This window comes from Leucopleurus acutus (assembly GCF_964270905.1).
Source record: "Leucopleurus acutus genome assembly, chromosome: 9".
NCBI classification, from domain to species: Eukaryota; Metazoa; Chordata; class Mammalia; order Artiodactyla; family Delphinidae; genus Leucopleurus; species Leucopleurus acutus.
The window spans coordinates 38770845-38796173 of record NC_139144.1 but is presented as its reverse complement, the minus strand read 5'-3'; the positions used below and the strand labels follow the sequence as shown (position 1 = coordinate 38796173).

General features: G+C 37.3%; 1 protein-coding gene across 3 annotated transcripts in view; it reads right to left on the bottom strand.

The window, feature by feature from the left end:
• Positions 1 to 229: 229 nt before the first annotated feature.
• SNX13 (sorting nexin 13) overlaps positions 230 to 25329 on the bottom strand; it is a gene marked incomplete at its 5' end in the record, with an annotated part of 140487 nt that continues 115387 nt past the window's right edge. For all 3 annotated transcript variants that reach the window (XM_082846760.1, XM_082846761.1, XM_082846762.1), the window contains 6 exons: positions 230 to 1659; positions 9955 to 10067; positions 11983 to 12051; positions 12307 to 12452; positions 15060 to 15131; positions 16588 to 16749. In XM_082846760.1, the coding sequence (XP_082702886.1) occupies positions 1412 to 1659; positions 9955 to 10067; positions 11983 to 12051; positions 12307 to 12452; positions 15060 to 15131; positions 16588 to 16749 (810 nt within the window). In that variant the 3' untranslated portion in view covers positions 230 to 1411. The remainder of the gene's footprint in view (positions 1660 to 9954; positions 10068 to 11982; positions 12052 to 12306; positions 12453 to 15059; positions 15132 to 16587; positions 16750 to 25329) is intronic.

Below are 25329 nucleotides of genomic sequence, written 5' to 3'. Positions count from 1 at the left end.
GTCTGATAAATAGCTTCACTATTTTAAGGTTTTAGTGTTAAATATTTTTAAAACAAAAAACGCTGACACACCCAAACCCTTAGTCAGTGGAAGTATTTAAAACTATGCAGAAATCCTGCATACAAAACATATGAAGACTTCCAAGATTGACAAATGGAGAATGAGAAAACTATAGGAAATGCAGAGGCTCCAAAACTGGAAAAGGTATTACGTTGTTGTTGGTATAAAATTATTTTAGGGACTTAAATGTATACACCGAGGGGTTTTGCCAACTTGCTTTATTTAGTAGAATTTTACATTATGCAAAATATAAATAAAGCCTATTTTAAAAAATATTATAGTTCTGTTTTATTTATTTTCATATATGTACACTATAATAGAGTTAAGAATTTGTATGTTTACATACGACTAATAAACTCATTTAATCCTTTGATTTGCTATTTTTGCAATCACCTAACGTATGTCTAGATCACACAGTTTAAAATCATCATATAGTAACTTTCAATAGAGTACTGTTTTTTAAATTTCCACATTTTTAGAAGTATTTGGCAGTTCTTTCAACAAATTATAGCCCCTATTACATAATCAGTAATCTCTTAAAGATAAAGAAAACTGTAATAATTTTGTAACTTAACTAAGAGCCATCATATGCTTCTTTTTACACACAGAATGCCAAAATAAAGCTTATGACTGAGTACCGTTAAGAGCAAAATAGAGCCCTTAAGACACATAAGAATCAATTAAAATCTGTTTTCTACCAATGAATAACAGATCCAATGAAATTTTTGTTTTGACTGGTTTTATTTTATACTAGGTTTTTACTTTATGTCACAAAACTGTAATTTGGATATAATGTTACTTCATACTTTAAGGGCATTCTGTCACTTTCCCTAGACCTGAAACAGATGTTCCAAAGATCACTCACCTGGCTATCTACACTATATCAAAATTCTGAAAAAGACCTATAAAATCATTATGCAAAACAAATCCCTCCAAACAGCACATTGCACAGTTTCCCACTGTTAAACAAATCAGCCAATTTATCTGTGAACTCTTGTTTTGTGCTTTCCTTAGCTCTCATATCTACACTCTGGCACTTCGTCATTGCTGGAGAATGCTGATTAGTTTGAAACAGAAGAGACCAACGTCATTCTTGCTTGAGATGGGGGCAGTATCCTCTCAGTGTTGCAAAAATATGCACCAAATCATTTAAGACACAGAAATCTCTCTTGGTAGTGGCTGGATTATAGACAAGGATGAGAAGAACCACAGTCTTATGGATGTATTAATAATCTATTTTGAGACACTAAAAGACTGGTGCAGACACAACAGTATATGAGTTAAGCCCCAGAAGATCCGTCCATACCATCAGTCCTGGACAAAACGAACACCAGCTTCATAGATTGGAGTGTCACCTTTTCTGTAAAGAAGGCGCTTGAGTAGTATGAAGTTTCTGTTTATATTTCTGCATCTGCTTTGACCGTGAATGCAGTCTGTTGAAAAGTTCACGGAATTTATACTGTGGAAATAAGCTTTCCAAAAAGCCTTCCAAAAAGACATAAACCATCCTCCTATTTAACTGGTTGTGCTGAAACATTTCAAATACACGAAGAATACCTTTCCGTGTTGTCTCAGCCCCAATAATGTGCTTCAGTTCATCTAAATGAAGCGGGGGAGAGGGGAAATAAACACAATTCATTATTCAAAGGAAATCCAAGGCCTAAACTATGCTAAGTATGTAAAGTACAAAGCAGAGTAACTGATAAGTAGCAAGTATTCAGTTAATGACCTTAATATAAGTTTAATAACTGACTTAAAACTTATATACGTTTGCAAGCATGCATGCACTTACACAATAGATACTGTGAGACAAATACAGCACAGGAGAAAGCAGGAAACCCCAAATTAGAGTTGTAATCTTGTCCCTTAATACCTATATGATAACTTACCCACCCTGAGTTTGCATCCTCATCTGTAAAATGGGAATTTATAATAACCAATATTATTATAACTGTAAGAATTTATAAAGCCTTGATGAGATAATGTGAAAAGTGATCTGTAAACTCTAAAACACTATACACATACTTTTACTACATTTAATGCAGTCAGAAATACTATAAGAAAATGTGTGAAAGCTGATCTATGATTTCAAAAAACTTGCAACACAGAAACAGTGCCATTAAAATACTAAAAGCATAAAGACACTTACAAGGAGGGAATGCAACATGAGATAATAAGGAAAGGTTCCCTTCAAGGAAGTGACAACTGAAGTAGATTTTGCTACCTGGGCAGCATTTTCATAGGTGCAAACAGATGAAAGATTTAAGAACAGGAATGAGCAAATGAGCACTAAGTGGAAACAAAAACAAGACAGGCTCAAGAAATGGGGTAGTAAAGTTTGGTTGAATTTTAGGATTCCTGTAAGAGAAAGTGGTGAAAAAAATGGAAAACTGACAGTGCTGTGACTGTCAGGTTAAGCAAGTTCGGAGTTTACTCATAGGCAACATGAAGTTACTAGAGACACGTAAATATGGGAGCACCATGTATTATTCTTTTTTTTCCTCTTTTATTCTTGAATTTTATTTTATTTTTTTATACAGCAGGTTCTTATCAGTTATACATTTTATACACATCAGTGTGTACATGTCAATCCCAATAGCCCAATTCACCACACCACCACCACCACCCCCTGCTCCTTTCCCCCCTTGGTGTTTTCTGCATCTGTGTCTCTATTTCTGCCCTGCAAACCAGTTCATCTGTACCATTTTTCTAGGTTCCACACATATGTGTTAATATACGATATTTGCTTTTCTCTTTCTGACTTACTTCACTCTGTATGAGAGTCTCTAGATCCATCCATGTCTCTACAAATGACCCAATTTCGTTTCTTTTTATGGCTGAGTAATATTCCATTGTATATATGTACCACATCTTCTTTATCCATTAGTCTGTCAACGGCATTTAGGTTGGTTCCATGACCTGGCTATTGTAAATAGGGCTGCAATGAACATTGGGGTGCATGTGTCTTTTTGAATTATGGTTTTCTCTGGGTATATGCCCAGTAGTGGGATTGCTGGCTCATACGGTAATTCTATTTTTAGTTTCTTAAGGAACCTCCATACTGTTCTCCACAGTGGCTGTATCAACTTACATTCCCACCAACAGTGTAAGAGGGTTCCCTTTTCTCTGCACCCTCTCCAGCATTTGTTGTTGGTAGATTTTCTGATGATGCCCATTCTGACTGGTGTGAGGTGATACCTCATTGTACTTTTGATTTGCATTTCTCTAATGATTAGTGATGTTGAGCAGCTTTTCATGTGCTTCTTGGCCATCTGTATGTCTTCTTTGGAGAAATGTCTATTTAGCTCTTCTGCCCATTTTTGGATTGTGTGGTTTGTTATTTTAATATTGAGCTGCATGAGCTGTTCATATATTTTGGAGATTAATCCTTTGTCCACTGATTTCTTTGCAAATATTTTCTCCCATTCTGAGGGTTGCCTTTTTGTCCTGTTTATGTTTCCCTTTGCTGTGCAAAACCTTTGAAGTTTCATTAGGTCCCATTTGTTTATTTTTGTTTTTATTTCCATTACTCTAGGAGGTGGATCAAAAAAGATCCTGCTGTGATTTATGTCAAAGAGTGTTCTTCCCATGTTTTCCTCTAAGAGTTTTATAGTGTCTGGTCTTGCATTTAGGTCTCTAATCCATTTTGAGTTTATTTTTGTGTATGGTGTTAGGGAGTGTTCTAATTTCATTTTTTACGTGCAGCTGTCCAGTTCTCTCAGCACCACTTATGGAAGAGACTGTCATTTCTCCATTGCACATCCTTGCCTCCTTTGTCATAGATTAGTTGACCATAGGTGAATGGGTTTATCTCTGGGATTTCTATCCTGTTCCATTGATCTATATTTCTGTCTTTGTGCCAGTACCATATTTCCTTGATTACTGTAGCTTTGTAGTATAGATTGAAGTCCAGGAGCCTGATTCCTCCAGCTCCGTTTTTTTCCCTCAAGACTGCTTTGGCTATTCGGGGTCTTTTGTGTCCCCATACAAATTTTAAGATTTTTTGTTCTTGTTCTGTAAAAACTGCCATTGGTAATTTGATAGGGATTGCACTGAATCTGTACATTGCTTTGGGTAGTATAGCCATTTTCACAATATAGATTCTTCCAATCCAATGACATGGTATATCTCTCCATTTGTTTGTATTGTCTTTAATTTCTTTCATCAGTGTCTTATAGTTTTCTGCATACAGGTCTTTTGTCTCCTTAGCTAGGTTTATTCTGAGGTATTTTATTCTTTTTGCTGCAATGGTAAATGGGAGTGTTTCCTTAATTTCTCTTTCAGGTTTTTCATCATTAGTGTATAGGAATGCAAGAGATTTCTGTGCATTAATTTTGTATCCTGCAACTTTACCAAATTCATTGGTTAGCTCTAGTAGTTTTCTGGCAGCATCTTTAGGATTCTCTATGTGTAGTATCATGTCAACTGCAAACAGTGACAGCTTTACTTCTTCTTTTCTGATTTGGATTCCTTTTATTTCTTTTTCTTCTCTGATTGCCGTGGCTAGGACTTCCAAAACTATGTTGAATAATAGTGGTGACAGTGGACATCCTTGTCTTGTTCCGATCTTAGAGGAAATGCTTTCAGTTTTTCATGATTGAGAATGATATCTGCTGTGGGTTTGTTGTATATGGCCTTATTATGTTGAGGTAGGTTCCCTCTGTGCCTACTTTCTGGGGAGTTTTTATCATAAATGGGTGCTGAATTTTGTCAAAAGCTTTTTTCGCATCTAGAGATGATCATATGGTTTTTCTTCTTCAATTTGTTAATATGGTGTATCATATTGATTGATTTGCGCATACTGAAGAATCCTTGCATCCCTGGGATAAATCCCACTTGATCATGGTGTATCATCCTTTTAATGTGTTGTTGGATTCTGCTTGCTAGTATTTTGTTGAGGATTTCTGCATCTTTACTCATCAGTGATACTGGTCTGTAATTTTCTGTTTTTGTATTATCTTTGTCTGATTTTGGTATCAGGGTGATGGTGGCCTTGTAGCATGAGTTTGGGAGTGTTCCTTCCTCTGCAATTTTTTGGAAGAGTTTGAGAAGGATGGGTGTTAACTCTTCTCTAAATGTCTGATAGAATTCAACTGTGAAGCCATCTGGTCCTGGACTTTTGTTAGTTGGAGATTTTTAATCACAGTTTAAATTTCATTACTTTGTGATTGGTCTGTTCATGTTTTCTATTTCTTCCTGGTTCAGTCTTGGAAGGTTACACCTTTCTAAGAATTTGTCCATTTCTTCCAGGTTGTCCATTTTATTGGCATAGAGTTGCTTGTAGTAGTCTCTTAGGATGCTTTGTATTTCTGTGGTGTCTGTGGTAACTTCTCCTTTTTCATTTCTAATTTTAATGATATGAGTCTTCTCCATCTTTTTCTTGATGAGTCTGGCTAATGGTTTATCAATTTTGTTTATCTTCTCAAAGAACCAGCTTTTAGTTTTATTGATCTTTGCTATTGTTTCCTTTGTTTCTATTTCTTTATTTCTGCTCTGATCTTTATGATTTCTTTCCTTCTACTAACTTTGTGTTTTGTTTGTTCTTCTTTCTCTAGTTCTTTTAGGTGTGAGGTTAGATTGTTTGAGATGGTTGTTGTTTCTTGAGGTAGGATTGTATTGCTATAGACTTCCCTCTTAGAACTGCTTCTGCTGCATCCCACAGGTTTTGGATCGTAATGTTTTCACTGTCATTTGTTTCTAGGTACTTTTTTATTTCCTCTGTGACCTCTTGCTTATTTAGTAACGTATTGTTTAGCCTCCATGTTTGTGTTTTTTATGTTTTTTTCCCCTTAATTGATATCTAATCTCATAGCGTTGTGATCAGAAAAGATGCTTGATATGATTTCAATTTTCTTAAATTTACTGTGGCTTGATTTGTGACCCAAGATGTGATCCTGGAGAATGTTCCATGCACACTTGAGAAGAAAGTGTAATATGCTGTTTTTGGATGAAACGTCCTATAAATACCAATTAAATCTATCTGGTCTATTGTGTAGTTTAAAGCTTGTGCTTCCTTATTAATTTTCTGTTTGGATGATCTCTCCATTGGTGTAAGTGAGGTGTTAAAAGTCCTGCACTATTATTGTGTTACTGTCAATTTCCTCTTTTATAGCTGTTGGCAGTTCCCTTATGTATTGAGGTGCTCCTATGTTGGGTGCATATATATTTATAATTGTTATATCTTCTTCTTGGATTGATCCCTCGATCATTATGTAGTGTCCTTCCTTGTCTCCTGTAACATTCTTTACAGTCTATTTTATCTGATATGAGTATTGCTACTCCAGCTTTCTTTTGATTTCCTTGCATGGAATATCTTTTTCTATCCCCTCACTTTCAGTCTAGATGTGTCCCTAGGTCTGAAGTGGGTCTCTTGTAGACAGCACATATATGGGTCTTATTTTTGTATCCATTCAGTGAGCCTGTGTCTTTTGGTTGGAGCGTTTAATCCATACACATTTAAGGTAGTTATCGATATGTATGTTCCTATTACCATTTTCTTAATTGTTTTGGGTCTGTTTTTATAGGTTCTTTTCTTCACTTGTGTTTCCCATTTAGAGAAGTTCCTTTAGCATTTGTTGTAAAGCTGGTTTGGTGGTGCTAAATTCTCTTAGCTTTTGCTTGTTTGTAAAGATTTTGATTTCTCCATCAAATCTGAATGAGTTCTTTGCCGGGTAGAGTAATCTTGGTTGTGTGTTCTTCTGTTTCATCACTTTAAATATGTCATGCCACTCCCTTCTGGCTTGTACAGTTTCTGCTGAGAAATCAACTGTTACCCTTATGGGAGTTCCCTTGTATGTCATTTGTCGTTTTTCCCTTGCTGCTTTCAGTAATTTTTCTTTGTCTTTAATTTTTGCTCTCTGAGCTTCCTGGACTTCGGTGGCTATTTCCTTTCCCATGTTAGGGAAGTTTTCGACTATAATCTCTTCAAATATTTTCTTGGGTCCTTTCTCTCTCTCTTCTCCTTCTGGGACCCCTGTAATGTGAATGTTGTTGCATTTAATGTTGTCCCAGAAGCCTCTTAGGCTGTCTTCATTTCTTTTCATTCTTTTCTCTTTACTCTGTTCCGCGGCAGTGAATTCCACCATTCTGTCTTCCATGTCACTTATCCGTTCTTCTGCCTCAGTTATTCTGCTATTGATTCCTTCCAGTGTATTTTTCATTTCAGTTATTGTATTGCTCATCCCTGTATGTTTGTTCTTTAATTCTTCTAGGTCTTTTTTAAACATTTCTTGCATCTTCTCGATCTTGGCCTCCATTCTTTTTCCGAGATCCTGGATCATCTTCGCTACCATTATTGTGAATTCTTGTTTAGGAAGGTTGCCTATCTCCACTTCATTTAGTTGTTTTTCTGGGGTTTTATCTTGTTCCTTCATCTGGTACACAGTCCTCTGCCTTTGCATCTTGTCTGTCTTTCTGTGAATGTGGTTTTTGTTCCACAGGCTGCAGGACTGTAGTTCTTCTTGCTTCTACTGTCTGCCCTCTGGTGGATGAGGCTATCTAAGAGGCTTGTACAAGTTCCTGTTGGGAGGGACTTGCCCACCAGAGCAAAAGAGCTGGCTTTTCCTCTGGTGGAAAGAGCTCAGTAAAACTTTAATCTGCTTGTCTGCTGATGGGTGGGGCTGGGTTCCCTCCCTGTTGATTGTTTGGCCTAAGGCGACCCTACACTGGAGCCTACCTGGGCTCTTTGGTGGGGCTAATGGTGGACTCTGGAAGGGCTCACGCCAAGGATTACTTCCCAAAACTTCTGCTTCCAGTGTCCTTGTCCTCACGGTGAGCCACAGCCACCCCCCACCTCTGCAGGAGACCCTCCAACACTAGCAGGTAGGTCTGGTTCAGTCTCCTACGGGGTCACTGCTCCTTCCCCTGGGTCCCGATGTGCACACTACCTTGTGTGTGGAGTCTCTGTTTCCCCCAGTCCTGTCGAGGTCCTGTAATCAAATCCCGCAAGTCTTCAAAGTCTGATTCTCTAGGAATTCCTCCTCCTGTTGCCAGACCCCCAGGTTGGGAAGCCTGACGCGGGGCTCAGAACCTTCACTCCAATGCGTGGACTTCTGTGGTATAAGTGTCCTCCAGTATGTGAGTCACCCACCCAGCAGTTATGGGATTTGATTTTATTGTGATTGCGCCCCTCCTACCATCTCATTGTGGCTTCTCCTTTGTCTGTGGATGTGGGGTATCTTTTTTGGTGAGTTCCAGTGTCTTCCTGTTGATGACTGTTCAGCAGTTTGTTGTGACTCTGATGCTCTCACAAGAGGGAGTGAGAGCATGTCCTTCTACTCCGCCATCTTGAACCAATCTCCTATTATTCTTAATTATTCATAGTCAGGACCCTATAGCAGGGGCCTCAAAAGCAATACTTTATTGCTCTCGAAAGAAACATGCAACTTCCAAAATGTATATTTCTAACTAAGGTACAATATAATTTAAAGCAAATAGTTTTTAAATTTACTAAAAAACAGGTGAGAGATTACGTATATATAAAAATATATACTTTTACATCTATCCTCACTTTCTTCACATAAGTGTCTTCATCTCAGGGAGGCCCCCAATGGCTACCCTATCTGCAACTGCAACTCAACTGACACCTCCCTTTTCCTGCACTATCTATCTCCTCAGCACTTACCACTATCCAGCATACTGTGGTTTATCTATTTCTTTCATCTGTTTTCTGTGTCTCCCTAGTAGAATGTAAACTCCAAGAAGGCAACGATAAGTGTAAAGAATAGTGTCTGGCTCATGAAAGGCTCTCAATAAATATTTACTGTATAAATGCATTAAGATTTCTTCCAGCCACATAACTGAGTCAGTCTATAGCACCATCTGGTTTATTCTAACAGTATATTAATATCCTACATTATTGTTTCTTTTTATTTTTCTAAAATGTTATTTCTGTCACTTGCTTTTTATCTCCAAATGCAACAGTACAGTCTATAGGGCAGAATAAATAGCTATGTGGCAAATTTCCAACTTGTCAGAAGACAAAGTTGATTAAAATCTATGATGAAAATATAGTTTAAATTAAAAACAAAATTATATGAAAAGAAATAGAAAATTGAGAACTTAAATATAGAAATTTAAGTTAAAATAGAAATTGAGAACTTAAATATTTTTCTATTCTCTACATCCACAATTAAAATGTGGAGAAGAGATATCTAGGTATTTTCAAAGGTATTTATAACCAAAGAAGAGATCAAACAACCACCCAACTACACAAAACTGCTCTTATTGAGAGAAGACAAAACGGACAAAGTGAATCTCAATTAGTGAGACAGCAGTGTTCTAAAGTAACTCAAATTAGACCAACAGAATGCCACTATGTACACTTTCTTTAGGATCATGTTTTAGTAAAGATTAAGAATGGGCCAATCAGCTGTTTCAAAGGGATTCTTTGAAAAAATGTGTTTGTTCTCTTAAGTAGAACAAATATTCTTCCTGAAAACCTCATACTTCATATACTTTTATCAGCCCGTTCATCTGTCACAGAATTTATCATCAACTTCATTCTCAAAATGTTTCAAGGCAGCAAAGTGAAGTGGTTAAAAGCAACACTTTTTCTTCAAATGGTTGAAAGCAATGGCTTTCGGGGAACTCAGAGCTGAGTCAGAGTCCCAACATTCACTTACTAGCTATAAACCTTGGGTGACTCACTTAACCCCTTTGAGCTTCTGTTTCCTCACATATAAAGCTATGATGTTAACAGTACCTTGGCTTCATAATGTTGTTATGAGGGTTAGTTAAAGATATATAAGAAATGCCTAGCACAGTGCCTAGTATATGATAAGCCATCAAATGATAGTTATTATAGTCAAAAGGCAGCTATACTTAGAATGCTCAATGCCTTAAATTCAGAAGAAGTACAAATTAATAAGATTTATACTAAAAATGTTCACTTACCTGGCATAATTGAAAGTAATTTAGTTTTTCCTGCAACTCTTGTTCTCATTCGAATAGCTTTATCTCTGCATGGAACAGTCTCTGCTAAAATGCCATTTGGCCAAAAGGCATCTCTATTTAAGAAGATTAAATAAATTTTGTAAACATTTTCATTTTCTAATGATACAAGTTGGTAAAATTATTCCAATTTTCTAGAGAAAACACAAATGTAAACAGAAAAAGGAAACACTTCTGCAATTTTATATAGGTGTGATATTCAACAAACAGTAACTACATATAGGGTTCAATTTTAGGTATAAAAGGATATATACAAGAAAAAATAACAGAAGTATGCCCTGGAACAACTTAAAACTAAGCCAATATAAAACAAATTCTGCACCCACACCTTAGAGCTGTATTGATTACAATGTTTCTTTCACACATTTAATCCATTCTCCTTTACTTTCACAGTGTGCTTCATTCCTGTTCCCTAGTTCTCAGGCCAAAGGTAGGAATTGAGCACAGTAACTAAGCTTCCATCTGGGAATTTGGTCTGAGAGAAAGAGACTGCTCAGAGTAGTCCTTCTTAACTCTGACTGCACATTAGAAAACACCTGGGAGCTTTAAAAGAGCTTAAGGACCAGGGCCTCCACCAGATTAATTAAATCAAACTGTTTGCAGATGGGACCTAAGCATGAGTACTTTTTAAAGCTCTCCAAGTGACTCCAGTGTGCAGGCAAGGTTGAGAATCAGTGCTCCAGAAAAACAATATTTACCCACCCTGAAACAGAATGAAGGTGCCAGGGCAGGTGGTACAGCTTTTAGAAACAGTATGGTATTGTGAGGAGAAATTTAGCTTCAGATTAGAGAGACCTGTTTCCCCACTATCCAGCACATGAGGCTTTGGGCAAGCTGCTTAACTTCTCAAACCCTCAATTTCCTTGTAACAAAATGGAGACAAAAATCCCTATCTCATAAAATAGGATAAAATCAGAAAGTGTACATGAAGTAGTTAGTGCCAAGTAAACAGTGTTCGTAGTTCCCTTCTTTCTGTTACTTCAAAGTACGTGATGCCATGAATGTTTATGCCTTGCTTATCTCTCGCTTTTAGAAAAGTTGTTTGTCTGCCATGGCATGCTTTCCTTGAAGGGACTGAACCTTACCTCTCAGTTCCTGGTAAGAGGGCTAGACACAGAGAAGGGGTTCAGAATATTTTTGTAGAATGAACATATGAATTGGAGTATCACTACTATTAATCTGAACCTTTTCAGAGGTTCAAATAGTTAATAAAAATTTCGACCATGGACATACATATTTCTAAAATTCTTCATTTAAAAACAAGGTTAGCAGGGACTTCCCTGGTGGTGCAGTGGTTAAGAATCCGCCTGCCAATGCAGGGGATATGGATTCGATCCCTGGTCTGGGAAGATCCCAAATGCCATGGAGCAACTAAGCCCGTGTGCCGCAACTACTGAGCCCACGTGCCACAACTACTGAGCCCATGTGCTGCAACTACTGAAGCCTGCCCACCTAGAGCCCACGCTCCGTAACAAGAGAAGCCACTGCAATGAGAAGCCTACGCACCACAATGAAGAGTAGTCCCCGCTCGCGGCAACTAGAGAAAGCCAGCATGCAGCAATGAAGACCCCATGCAGCCAGCCAGCCAGCCAATCAATCAATCAATCAATCAAATCAAGGTTAGCAAATACAACTGAGAAAAATTAATCCTGGAAACTAGGTAACCTGATTATATGACCATGCCATGTCTACATTAATATTTCAATTATTTTAAAGCCACATTACTATGATAAAATATAGCCTAACATCTTAAAGATTTTTCATTTACACTTTTTTCTATTCTGGTTTTAAAAAAACAAAGATGAATAGGTCCATGGGACAAATGTTTATAATTCTTGCAAGTCTTTTTGCTCATCAGTGATGACTGAAACCAACTTTAAGGCCAGGAAGAGAAGGAATGCAATGAAAGTTAGTGATAACAATGCTCAACTCTGTACTATCTGAAAGAAGTGACTGTGTCTTAAGACATACCTGAAACGTTTCACTAAGTCGGCTACTTGCTCAGGTGAGGTCATCCAGTCAACATGGTCAACTATTTTTCTGAAAGGAAAGAAATTCAAATAAGTAAGGTCAAGATTTTAGAAGGTGAATAAAATAAAGAAACATTACTTTCATGAAGTAAGCAACTTAATTTGTATGAAGATTATCTCTGAGAGCAATAGTCTGCTTTAATGATCTTCAAAGACCCAGAGAAGGAAATTCACCTACAAAAGGTTGAGCAATCTACTTCCAGAAGTAAAACTTCAAAAGCTAAGTAAGATCAGCTCTAAGTAGTTTAAGAAAAAAAAGTGGTACCTATTAATAGTATCACCATATGTGGCTCTAATAAGCTGTTGAAGTAGGTTTTTGATATTCCTTCGCAACCACTGATTTCTCTCTTTTAAGTCGAATACTTCATCCATGAGAAGCAGCATTACCCTAAGTGGAATATTGTCATCCACCTGACAAAATATGGGAAGAAATAAGGATACGTTTATTTGAGTTACCTATCTACTATGAATGGCTAATTTTGCTGCTTTTACCAAATGACTGTTACTATTTACAGGTTAGAGAACAAGTTCTACTATAGCCTTTGTAACCAATATTTCATTCTAATTTAGAAAAAATATTTTTAACAGCCATTTTGACAGAATACAGAATTTTACAACTCTACAATGATGAGTAAATTCCAAGGCTGTAGTGAAAACAACTTCTCAAACTGGATTCATGATGGTCTTAGGAAAATATGATTTGGGATCTTGCAGTAGAGTCTGTATTAGTTTATAAGGCAAAGGCTAGCCCCTTTGCCTATTCTCTGAGGCATCTTTTTCAAATGAACAAAATAGTCTCAACATTTCTCTTTATTTAATAGAACAAAATACAATCTACACAGAGCAATCTGTTTTGCTCGGTTACTGCGTTGTATGTATATAGGTATTTTCATGGAAAAGAAGCTGAAATAAAATCCAGCTAACATTACAAAAGGCAACTAGATTACTAGAATTTTCTTTTTATTTTTAAGAAGTAAAAATTTGTACACTTTTATCATGGGAATATTCAATTAATGATATAAAAAGTAAAGAAAGACAACTAGAATGCTTTGATGCCGAAATATATCAATATATAATAGGGTGCAGGCTTAGATATGCAACAAAACTGCCATAATTGCCAGTAATTTTGTAATTCTTTCATCACTAAGCTACTCTTTCCAATTATTTCCTTATCAATGTTGTAATTTAAATACTTAAATTTTTTCATGAGAAAACAGCATGAGTCATACATTTTTCACTGTGTTGTAAACATTTTCTTAGCATACCTTCTCTTTCACATATTTTTCAATAGCTTAACCACTTTGGAGGCAAAAATCACTACTGCTCTATTCTCTGATCGAGTATAGTCATGAGTCTGATGCCACATGACAATTCTAATAAACAGTTAAATTGTAAAAACCCTTAACAAAAAGTATAATGTTATGGATATTTCAACAGTACAATGCATAATAAACATTCTAAAATATTCTTAAAAAAACAAAAATATTATCTTTAAGACAGTTTATTATAAAGAAATTCAATGAGAAACTGAAGAGAGATAATTATAACTTTAAAATAACTCTGCCTAATAGAATAGAATATAAAGCCCAGACCCAAATATATAAAATAAAAAGATTTGTGACAAGGAAAAACCATACACTGGGAAAAGAGGGTCTTCTCAGTAAATGGTGCTTAGGTCAACTGCACCCCTACCTCATTCCATACACAACAATTGATCCTAGATGAATGGCAAATCTAAGTTTTGGCACGGTAAACAAAAACAACTTTTTTTTTTTTTTTTTTTCCAGTATGCGGGCCTCTCACTGTTGTGGCCTCTCCCGTTGCGGAGCACAGGCTCCGGACGTGCAGGCTCAGCGGCCATGGCTCATGGGCCTAGCCGCTCCGCGGCATGTGGGATCTTCCAGGACCGGGGCACGAACCCGTGTCCCCTGCACCGGCAGGCAGACTCTCAACCACTGCGCCACCAGGGAAGCCCAACAAAAACAATTTTTAAAGAAAATCATAGGAGAACATCTTTGTGACCTTGCAGTAGGCACAGATTGTACACAGAGCATAAAAGCACACAAAGTAGAAGATATTCACAATACACAAATACTTATATCTGACAAAGAAACAATATTCAGATTATACAACGCACTCTTACTAATCAAAGACAACCAAGCCAACAGATAAAAAATGGGGGAAAGAGATAGACATGTAAGACAGGACACCCAAATGGCCAGTAAACTTATGAAAAGAGGTTCAACATTTTAACAGTCATCAGAGAAATGGAAATCCGCATGAGATACAACAAAGAGAATGGCTAAAATTAAAAAGGCATAACATATTGAGTTTTGGCAGGCTGTGAACCACTGATTCTCATGCATTGCTGATGGCAGCGGAAGCAGTACACACACTTCGGCAAATTATTTGACAGTATCTATTAAAATTGAACTTTTGCATAACCTCTGACCAAGTAATTCCATTCCTCGGTACAGAAAGAAATATGTACTTATTTATTTAATCAAAAGACAAGTACCAGAATGTTCACAGGAGTACAGTTCGTAATATAGCAAACATATTGTACTATACTTACAAAATGTAATTGTACTATAATTACAAAATTGCACTGTAAGGCCACAAAAATGAAGAAACCACAATCACACGAAACAAACATGGAAGATTATCACAATGTTGAGCAAAAAATGCCAGACTTAAAGAAGTACATACCTCACAGTTTCATTTATATAAAGTATAAATGCAGGGTAGAAGTCAGGATAGTGTTTATCCTTGGCAGGGGAGAGGATAGTGACAGGAAGAGAGCATTAGGGGCTTTCTGGGGTACTGGTAATGTTCTGTTTCTTGTTTATAGTGCTGATTACATGGATATGTTCAGTTTGTAAGAATTCATCAAACAATGTTTACAATATATGTACATTAATGACAGATATACATATTATACTATATTAAAAAGTTAAAAAGATCTGCCAAGTATGATGTGAATTTCAACTGAATGCTACCAAAATAAAATTAACTCACAGTATCATCAAGTTGAGCTGAAACTCGACAATGTTCAGGATCTGAATCAGTCTTTGGAATTAAAGGAGGAACCTAATATTTAAAAAAACAAAAAACACAGTAAACACACTAAAGCAGAAAATGAAAGAACACAATACAATAAACCAAAATTAGTAGTATCAAATATAATGAACAGCATTTGATTTGATTTTGGGGACAATATATAAACAAAATTTATATAGCATTAACAAAGTATTGACAATCTACAGTTAGAAACACAATATAAAAGGGTAATTATTTCATTACCAACAGATTTTCTTTCCTTTAAAAAAGGATTCATTTTGAGGTGGATGGAGATATTACTCAAACTCCCATACTTTTTAGAATTTAAAGCTAAGTAAGATTAAATGATTTAAAGACCAAAAGTTAGTAGCACAGTAGGGGAACAGAACTCCAATCTTTTTTCTTTACCATAAAGAGCCTGACAGTATGCTAAGAGGCTTAAAGGAACTAATTAACTGACTGTTATATAATGTAAGTTATGGAGGAAAAGGACAGAAGGACCAGTGCCAGTTGATAACCATTTCTCAGCACAGGAAGGACCATCAAGATCACCTGTTATAACCCCTTCACATTACTGGTGAGGAAAAAGAAGCCTGGAAAAGTTCAGTGACTCTTGTAGGAAGTCATATGGGTAGCTATCAGCAGAAGCAGCACAAGACAACCCTCACTTCAGTGTTAGTGTACTTCCCCATGATTAGAAATTAGGATGAAACATCAGAAAAGGTATGAGAATCAATAGAAAGTATGATTTACACACACTGTATTTCAGGAGTTGCCTCTTACAATAAAGAAATTCTATCAGTGTTTATATATATTTCCTCTTCATTGAAACATTCTAATAGTTACATGATTTCTTTTATAGTCTTGATTATAACCTTAAACAACTAGGTCAAAATTATTTAAAAAATGTAAATTAGAAGCAAAAAACTACTTGGTCAACTACCTATTCTGCTAGCGAAATGAAAAAGCTTCCCAAGAAACTCTTCTATGCCTCTCACAGGTATATACACAGTAAGATATGGCTGCAGAGACTGATGATGTTGAAAGACTTTTCCTCTCTTTGATCTCGTGAATCTTGATCGTGTGACTCAGGAGAAATTAGACTTTATGTTTGCTGATGAATACTAGTAAAACTAATTTACACAACAGCACATACCTGTTTTGTTATAAATTTTAATGACACTATAGAATAAACATGGCTAAATGGAATAAAAGAGTACAAAGAATGTTAACTTTACTTATTTTAAATATGTGCTTTAAATGGATTTTAAAATTCTACTGTAGTAGAGACTGAGGAGTGACTGGATTTTACAGTATCCATTTTCGATAAGCATTAATTCTCTTTAGTTTTTTAATTCTTTATGAGACTATGTGTCTATAGGGCTTTGGACTTATAAAGTAAAATAAGGTAAATCTAAGCAAGAGCTCAGTAAATCTTACTTGACCTAAAAATAGTTTCCTTTAGGCATTACTGAAAACATCTTACCTTGAAAAATGATTGCCTTATGTCTTGACCTAATCTTTCTGACATTTTGCCCATGTTGTCTGACATTTTAGTCATTCCCTCTGCGAAGCTATCAGGAAGGGATTTAACTGCATTTGAAACATTCCTCATAGAATTTCGAAGCGGATTTACAAAAGTGTCCATCTAAAGGGGAAAAGATATTATATATCATGACTTCACTGTATCAGATTTGTTATTCAACTGAGAAGCATGGGAAAATACAGAGTGCAACACATGAAAGATGTAATAATTTTCCAGTCTATATTATCTCATTGCATTTTAAAAGGATAAAACTGTTGTCTTCAGTGTGTCTTTAAAATCTATTTTCAGACATAAATATATGAATAAAATTTTTGAGTGACATGGTTATTGGTAGAAATGAATATAAACCTTGGGCTGCCTTCTTATTAAGAAAAACTCTGAAAAAATGAAAATTTTTCCAAACTAGAAATTGATGCAAGTATAAACAGCTACAACATACTTCTGGCACAAATTCAAGGCAACAATGACATAGATATTTTGAGGTGATATTAAAAAGCAAACAAGCAGATAAACAAACAGCTCAAATAACTAACAAGTAAGATTTATTTTTTAAAAAAATAATTTTTAGGATATGTTACATGCTCAATTACAATAAATGGAAGGAATCTGGAATCCATTAGGAAGAAAAGAAGCTGCAAATCAGACACGTAAGCCATACTTTATTAAGGGAGAATAGAAAACCATAAAGAAAATATGACAAGAGATATAAAAAGAACTGATCTCAGAGGGACAGGAAGCTTTAAAATTGACATTCTGAGAGGAACTTCAAGATGGCGAAGAGTAAGACGTGGAGATCACCTTCCTCCCCACAAATACATCAGAAATACAACGAACTACATGTGGAACAACTCCTACAGAACACCTACTGAACACTGGCAGAAGACCTCAGACCTCCCAAAAGGCAAGAAACTCCCCACGTACCTGGGTAGGGCAACAGAAAAAAGAAAAAACAGAAAAAAAGAATAGGGACTGGACCCGCACCAGTGGGAGGGAGCTGTGAAGGAGGAAAGGTTTCCACACACTGGGAAGCCCCTCCGCGGGCAGAGACTGCGGGTGGCGGGTTGGGGGGAAGCTTCAGAGCCATGGAGGAGAGCGCAGCAACAGGGGTGTGGACGGCAAAGCGGAGAGATTCCCGCACAGAGGATCGGTGCCTACCAGCACTCACCAGCCCGAGTGACTTTTCTGCTCACCCGCCAGGACGGGCGGAGGCTGGGAGCTGAGGCTCGGGATTCGGAGGTCAGATCCCAGGTCAAATCCCAGGACTGGGGTTGCTGCGTGAACACAGCCTAAAGAGGCTAGTGTGGTTGCCACAGCTAGCCGGGAGGGAGCCTGAGAAAAAGTCTGGAGCTGCCGAAGAGGCAAGAGACTTTTCCTTGCCTCTTTGTTTCCTGGTGCACGAGGAAAGGGGATTCAGAACGCTGCTTAACGGAGCTCCAGAGACGGGCGCGAGCCGCGGCTATCAGTGCAGACCCCAGAGACAGGCATGAGACGCTAAAGCTGCTGCTACAGCCACCAAAAAGCCTGTGTGCAAGCACAGGTCACTATCCACACCTCCCCTCCCAGGAGCCTGTAGAGCCTGCCACTGCCAGGGTCCCACGATCCAGGGACAACTTCCCTGGGAGAACACACGGCGCGCCGCAGGCTGGTGCAACGTCATGATGGCCTCGCCACCGCAGGCTCGCCCCGCATTCCATACCCCTCCCTCCCCCCGGCCTGAGTGAGCCAGAACCCCCGAATCAGCTGCTCCTTTAACCCTGTCCTGTCTGAGTGAAGAAGAGATGCCCTCAGGTGACCTACACGCAGAGGTGGGTCCAAATCCAAAGATGAACCCCGGAAGCTAGGTGAACAAAGAAGAGAAAGGGAAATCTCTCCCAGCAGCCTGAGGAGCAGCGGATTAAATCTCCACAATCAACCTGATGTACCTGCATCTGTGGAATACCTGAATAGAAAACGAATCATCCCAAATTGAGGAGGTGGACTTTGGGAGCAAAAAAATATATATATACATATATATAAATTTTTTTTTTCCCCTTTTTCTCTTTTTGTGAGCGTGTATGTGAATGCTTCTGAGTGTGATTTTGTCTGTATAGCTTCGCTTTTACCATCTGTCCTAGGTTTCTGTCTGCCCATTTTTGGTTTTTTTTTTTTTACTTTAAAAAATTTCTTTCTTAATAATTATCTTTTCCTTTTTATTTTGATAAATTTTATCTTTCTTTCTATTTTTTTCTCCCTTTTATTCTCACACGTGTGAATGAAAGGCTCTTGGTGCTCCAGCCAGGCGTCAGGGCTGTGCCTCTGAGATGGGAGAGCCAACCTCAGGACACTAATTCACAAGAGACCTCCCAGCTCCACGTAATATGAAATGGCAAAAATCTCCCAGAGATCTCCATCTTAACGCCAAGACCCAGCTTCACTCAACGACCAGCAATCTACAGTGCTGGACACCCTATGCCAAACAACTAGCAAGACAGGAAAACAACCCCATCCATTAGCAGAGAGGCTGCCTAAAATCATAATAAGGCCACAGACACCCCAAACACACCACCAGACGTGGACCTGCCCACCAAAAAAACAAGATCCAGCCTCATCCATCAGAACACAGGCACTAGTCCCCTCCACCAGGAAGCTTACACAACCCACTGAACCAATTTTAGCCACTAGGGACAGACACCAAAAACAACAGGAACTACGAACCTGCAGCCTGTGAAAAGGAGACCCCAAACACAGTAAGATAAGCAAAATGAGAAGACAGAGAAAGACACAGCAGAAAAAGGAGCAAGGTAAAAACCCACCAGACTTAACAAATGAAGAGGAAAGAGGCAGTCTACCTGAAAAAAAATTCAGAGTAATGACAGTAAAGACGATCCAAAATCTTGGAAAGAGAAGAGACAAAATAGAAGAAATGCTTTACAAGGACCTAGAAGAACTAAAGAGCAAACAAACAATGACGAACAACACAATAAATGAAATTAAAAATTCTCTAGAAGGGATCAATAGCAGAATAACTGAGGCAGAAGAACAGATAAGTGACCTGGAAGATAAAATAGTGGAAATAACTACTGCAGAGCAGAATAAAAAAAAAGAATGAAAAGAACTGAGGACAGTCTCAGAGACCTCTGGGACAATACTAAATTCACCAACATTCTAATTATAGGGGTCCCAGAAGAAGAAGAGAAAAAGAAAGGGACTGAGAAAATATTTGAAGAGATTATAGTTGAAAACTTCCCTAATATGGGAAAAGAAATAGTTAATCAAGTCCAGGAAGCACAGAGAGTGCCATACAGGATAAATCCAAGGAGAAACACACAAAGACACATATTAATCAAACTATCAAAAATTAAATACAAAGAAAAATATTAAAAGTAGCAAGGGAAAAACAACAAATAGCACACAAGGGAATCCCCATAAGGTTAACAGCTGATCTTTCAGCAGAAACTCTGCAAGCCAGAAGGGACTGGCAGTACATATTTAAAGTGAGGAAGGAGAAAAACCTACAACCAAGATTACTCTACCCAGCAAGGATCTCATTCAGATTTCACGGAGAAATTAAAAGCTTTATAGACAAGCAAAAGCTAAGAAAATTCAGCACCACCAAACCAGTTTTACAACAAATGCTAAAGGAACTTCTCTAGGCAGGAAACACAAGAGAAGGAAAAGACCTACAATAACAAACCCAAAACAATTAACAAAATGGTAATAGGAACATACATATCGAAAATTACCTTAAATGTAAATGGATTAAATGCTCCCACCAAAAGACATAGACTGGCTGAAAGGATACAAAAACAAGACCCATATATGTGCTGTCTACAAGAGCCCCACTTCAGACCTAGGGACACATACAGACTGAAAGTGAGGGGATGGAAAAAGATATTCCATGCAAATGGAAATCAAAACAAAGCTGTAGGAGCAATTCTCATATCAGATAGAATAGACTTTAAAATAAAGACTATTAGAAGAGACAAAGAAGGACACTACATAAAGCTCAAGGGATCGATCCAAGAAGATATAACAATTGTAAATATTTATGCACCCAACATAGGAGCACCTCAATACATAAGGCAAATACTAACAGCCATAAAACGGAAAATCAACAGTAACACAATCATATTGGGGACTTTAACACCCCACTTTCACCAATGGACAGATCATCCAAAATAAAAATAAATAAGGAAACAAAAGCTTTAAATGATACATTAAACAAGATGGACTTAATTGATATTTATAGGACATTCCATCCAAAAGCAATAGAATACACATTCTTCTCAAGTGTTCATGGAACATTCTCCAGGATAGATCATATCTTGGGTCACAAATCAAGCCTTGGTAAATGTAAGACAATTGAAATCATATCAAGTATCTTTTCTGACCACAATGCTATGAGACTAGATATCAATTACAGGAAAAAATTTGTAAAAAAAATGCAAACACATGGAGGCTAAACAATACCCTACTAAATAACCAAGAGATCACTGAAGAAATCAAAGAGGAAATCAAAAAATACCTAGAAACAAATGACAATGAAAACACGATGACCCAAAACCTTTGGGATGCAGCAAAAGCAGTTCTAAGAGAGAAGTTTATAGCAATACAATCCTACCTTAAGAAACAAGAAACATCTCTAATAAGCAACCTAACCTTACACCTAAAGCAATTAGAGAAAGAAGAACAAAATAACCCCAAAGTTAGCAGAAGGAAAGAAATCATAAAGATCAGATCAGAAATAAATGAAGAAGAAATGAAGGAAACAATAGCAAAGATCAATAAAACTAAAACCTGGTTCTTTGAGAAGATAAAGAAAACTGATAAACCATTAGCCAGACTCATCATTAAGAAAAGGGAGAAGACTCAAATCAACAGAATTAGAAATGAAAAAAGGAGAAGTAACAACTGACACTGCAGAAATACAAAGGATCATGAGAGATTACGACAAGCAACTCTATGCCAATAAAATGGACAACCTGGAAGAAATGGACAAATTCTTAGAAATACACAACACTCCAAGACTGAACCAGGAAGAAGTATAAAATATGAACAGATCGATCACAAGCACTGAAATTGAAACTGTGATTATAAATCTTCCAACAAACAAAAGCCCAGGATCAGATGGCTTCACAGGCGAATTCTATCAAACATTTAGAGAAGAGCTAACACCTATCCTTCTCAAACTCTTCCAAAATATAGCAGAGGGAGGAACACTCCCAAACTCATTCTACGAGGCCACCATGAGCCTGATACCAAAACATGACAAGGATGTCACAAAGAAAGAAAACTACAGGCCAATATCACTGATGAACATAGATGCAAAACTCCTCAACAAAATACTAGCAAACAGAATCCAACAGTACATTAAAAGGATCATACACCATCATCAAGTGGGGTTTATCCCAGGAATGCAAGGATTCTTCAGTATACGCAAATCAATCAATGTGATACACCATAACAACAAATTGAAGGAGAAAAACCATATGATCATCTCAACAGATGCAGAGAAAGCTTTCGAGAAAATTCAACACCCATTTATGATAAAAACCCTGCAGAAAGTAGGCAGAGAGGGAATTTTTCTCAACATAATAAAGGCTATATATGACAAACGCACAGCCAACACCATCCTCAATCGTGAAAAACTGAAACCATTTCCACTAAGATCAGGAAAAATACAAGGCTGCCCACTCTCACCACTATTATTCAACATAGTTTTGGAAGTTTTAGCCACAGCAATCAGAGACAAAAAAGAAATAAAAGGAATCCAAATCAGAAAAAAAGTAAAGCTGTCACTGTTTGCAGATGACATGATACTATACATAGAGAATCCTAAAGATGCTAACAGAAAACTACTAGAGCTAATCAATGAATCTGGTGAAGTAGCAGGATACAAAACTAATGCAGAGAAATCTCTTGCATTCCTATATACTAATGATGAAAAATCTGAAAGTGAAATAAGAAAACACTCCCATTTACCATTGCAACAAACAGAATAAAATACCTAGGGGTAAACTACCTAAGGAGAAAAAAGACTTGTACGCACAAAATTATACGACACTGATGAAAGTAATTAAAGATGACAGAAATAGATGGAGAGATATACCATGTTCTTGGATTACAAGAATCAACACTGTGAATATGACTCTACTGCCCAAAGCAATCTACAGATTCAACACAATCCCTATCAAACTACCACTGGCATTTTCCTGAGAACTGGAACAAAAAATTTCACAATTTGTATGGAAACACAAAAGACCCCAAATAGCCAAAGCAATCTTGAGAACAAAAAATGGAGCTGGAGGAATCAGGCTCCCGGACTTCAGACTATACTACAAAGCTACAGTAATGAAGACAGTATGGTACTGGCACAAAAAAACCAGAAATATAGGTCAATGGAATAGGATAGAAAGCCCAGAGATAAACCCATGCACATATGGTCACCTTATTTTTCATAAAGTAGGCAAGAATATACAGTGGACAAAAGACAGCCTCTTCAATAAGTGGTGCTGGGAAAACTGAACAGGTACATGTAAAAGTATGAAGTTAGAACACTCCCTAACACCATACACAAAAATAAGCTCAAAATGGATTAAAGAGCTAAATGTAAGGCCAGAAACCATCAAACTCTTAGAGGAAAACACAGGCAGAACACTCTATGACATAAATCACAGCAAGATCCTTTTTGACCCACTTCTTAGAGAAATGCAAATAAAAACAAAAGGGACCTCATGAAATTTAAAAGCTTTTGCACAGCAAAGGAAACCATAAACAAGATGAAAAGACAACCCTCAGAATGGGAGAAAATATTTGCAAATGAAGCAACTGACAAAGGATTAATCTCCAAAATTTATAACCAGCTCATGCAGCTCAATATCAAAAAAACAAATAACCCAATCAAAAAATGGGCAGAAGACATAAACAGACATTTCCCCAAAGAAGATATACAGATTGCCAACAAACACATGAAAGAATGCTCAACATCATTAATCATTAGAGAAATGCAAATCAAAACTACAATGAGATATCAACTCACACTGGTCAGAATGGCCATCACCAAAAATTCTACAAACAATAAATGCTGGAGAGGGTGTGGAGAAAAGGGAACCCTCTTGCACTATTGGTGGGAATGTAAATTGATACAGCCACTATGGAGAACAGTATGGGGGTTCCTTAAAAGACTAACAATAGAACTACCGTACAACTCAGCAATTCCACTACTGGGCATATATCCTGAGAAAACCATAATTCAAAAAGAGTCATGTACTAAAATTTTCACTGCAGCTCTATTTACAAAAGCCAGGACATGGAAGCAACCTAAGTGTCCACTAACAGATGAATGGATAAAGAACATGTAGCACATATATAGAATGGAATATTACTCAGCCATAAAAAGAAATGAAATTGAGTTATTTGTAGTGAGGTGGATAAACCTAGAGTCTGTCATACAGAGTGAAGTAAGTCAGAAAGAGAAAAACAAATACCATATGCTAACACATATATATAGAATCTAAGAAAGAAAGAAAAAAAAGGTCATGAAGAACCTAGGGGCAAGACAGGAATAAAGACACAGACCTACTAGAGAATGGACTTGAGGATACGGGGAGGGGGAAGGGTAAGCTGTGACAAAGTGAGAGCATGGCATGGACATATATACACTACCAAACGTAAAACAGTTAGTGGGAAGCAGCCGCATAGCACAGGGAGATCAGCTTGGTGCTTTGTGACCATCTAGAGGGGTGGGATAGGGAGGGTGGGAGGGAGGGAGACGCAAGAGGGAAGAGGTATGGAATATATGTATAGCTGATTCACTCTGTTATAAAGCAGAAACTAACACACCATTGTAAAGCAAGTATACTCCAATAAAGATGTTAAAAAATAAATAAAATAAAATTGACCTTCTGACTGTACAAGTGTCAGATAATTTCAATTAAGAGAACCATCTAAAGAAACCAAAGTAGATGCATATGGATCTCTCTGAGATTTTTTTTTTGCAGTATGCGGGCCTCTCACTGTTGTGGCCTCTCCCGTTGCGGAGCACAGGCTCCGGACACGCAGGCTCAGCGGCCATGGCTCACGGGCCCAGCCGCTCCGCGGCCTGTGGGATCTTCCCAGACCGGAGCACAAACCCGTGTCCCCTGCATCGGCAGGCGGACTCTCAACCACTGCACCACCAGGGAAGCCCTCTCTGAGATTTTTAACAGACTAAAACAAACAAAAGAAATGAAAGAAAGAGAGAAAAAGGAAGGGAGGGAGGGAGGGGAGAAAAGAAAAAGGGGACACAATAACCAAAGTCAAACAAAACTGTAAGACTATTTTTCAGAAAGTACTGAATCTCATAAAAACTACCACAGATATGAGTTATGTTGTATGCAAAAAGAAAAAAAAATAAAAGCAGTAAGAGCAAAAAAATGGAACCCCACTGCTTAAGGAACACAATGTTAACAGATGATATCAAGAAGATAAAATTCTTTAATATGCTTTCATGGTTTTCAACAAGAAAAATTAGAAAAGGTGAAATAGGTACTGTAATAAACAATAACAACAAAGAGCTTACTTCAAGATAACTGTAAAAGTTTTAGTAATTCCTTGGGTTAAGCAGAGCCAACAGTCTTATAGATATGCTTTCTGGAATATACAACCTTTAGGAGGGACACTATCACAGCACAACAAATTTAAAGAAGAACCAAAGGACAGAAA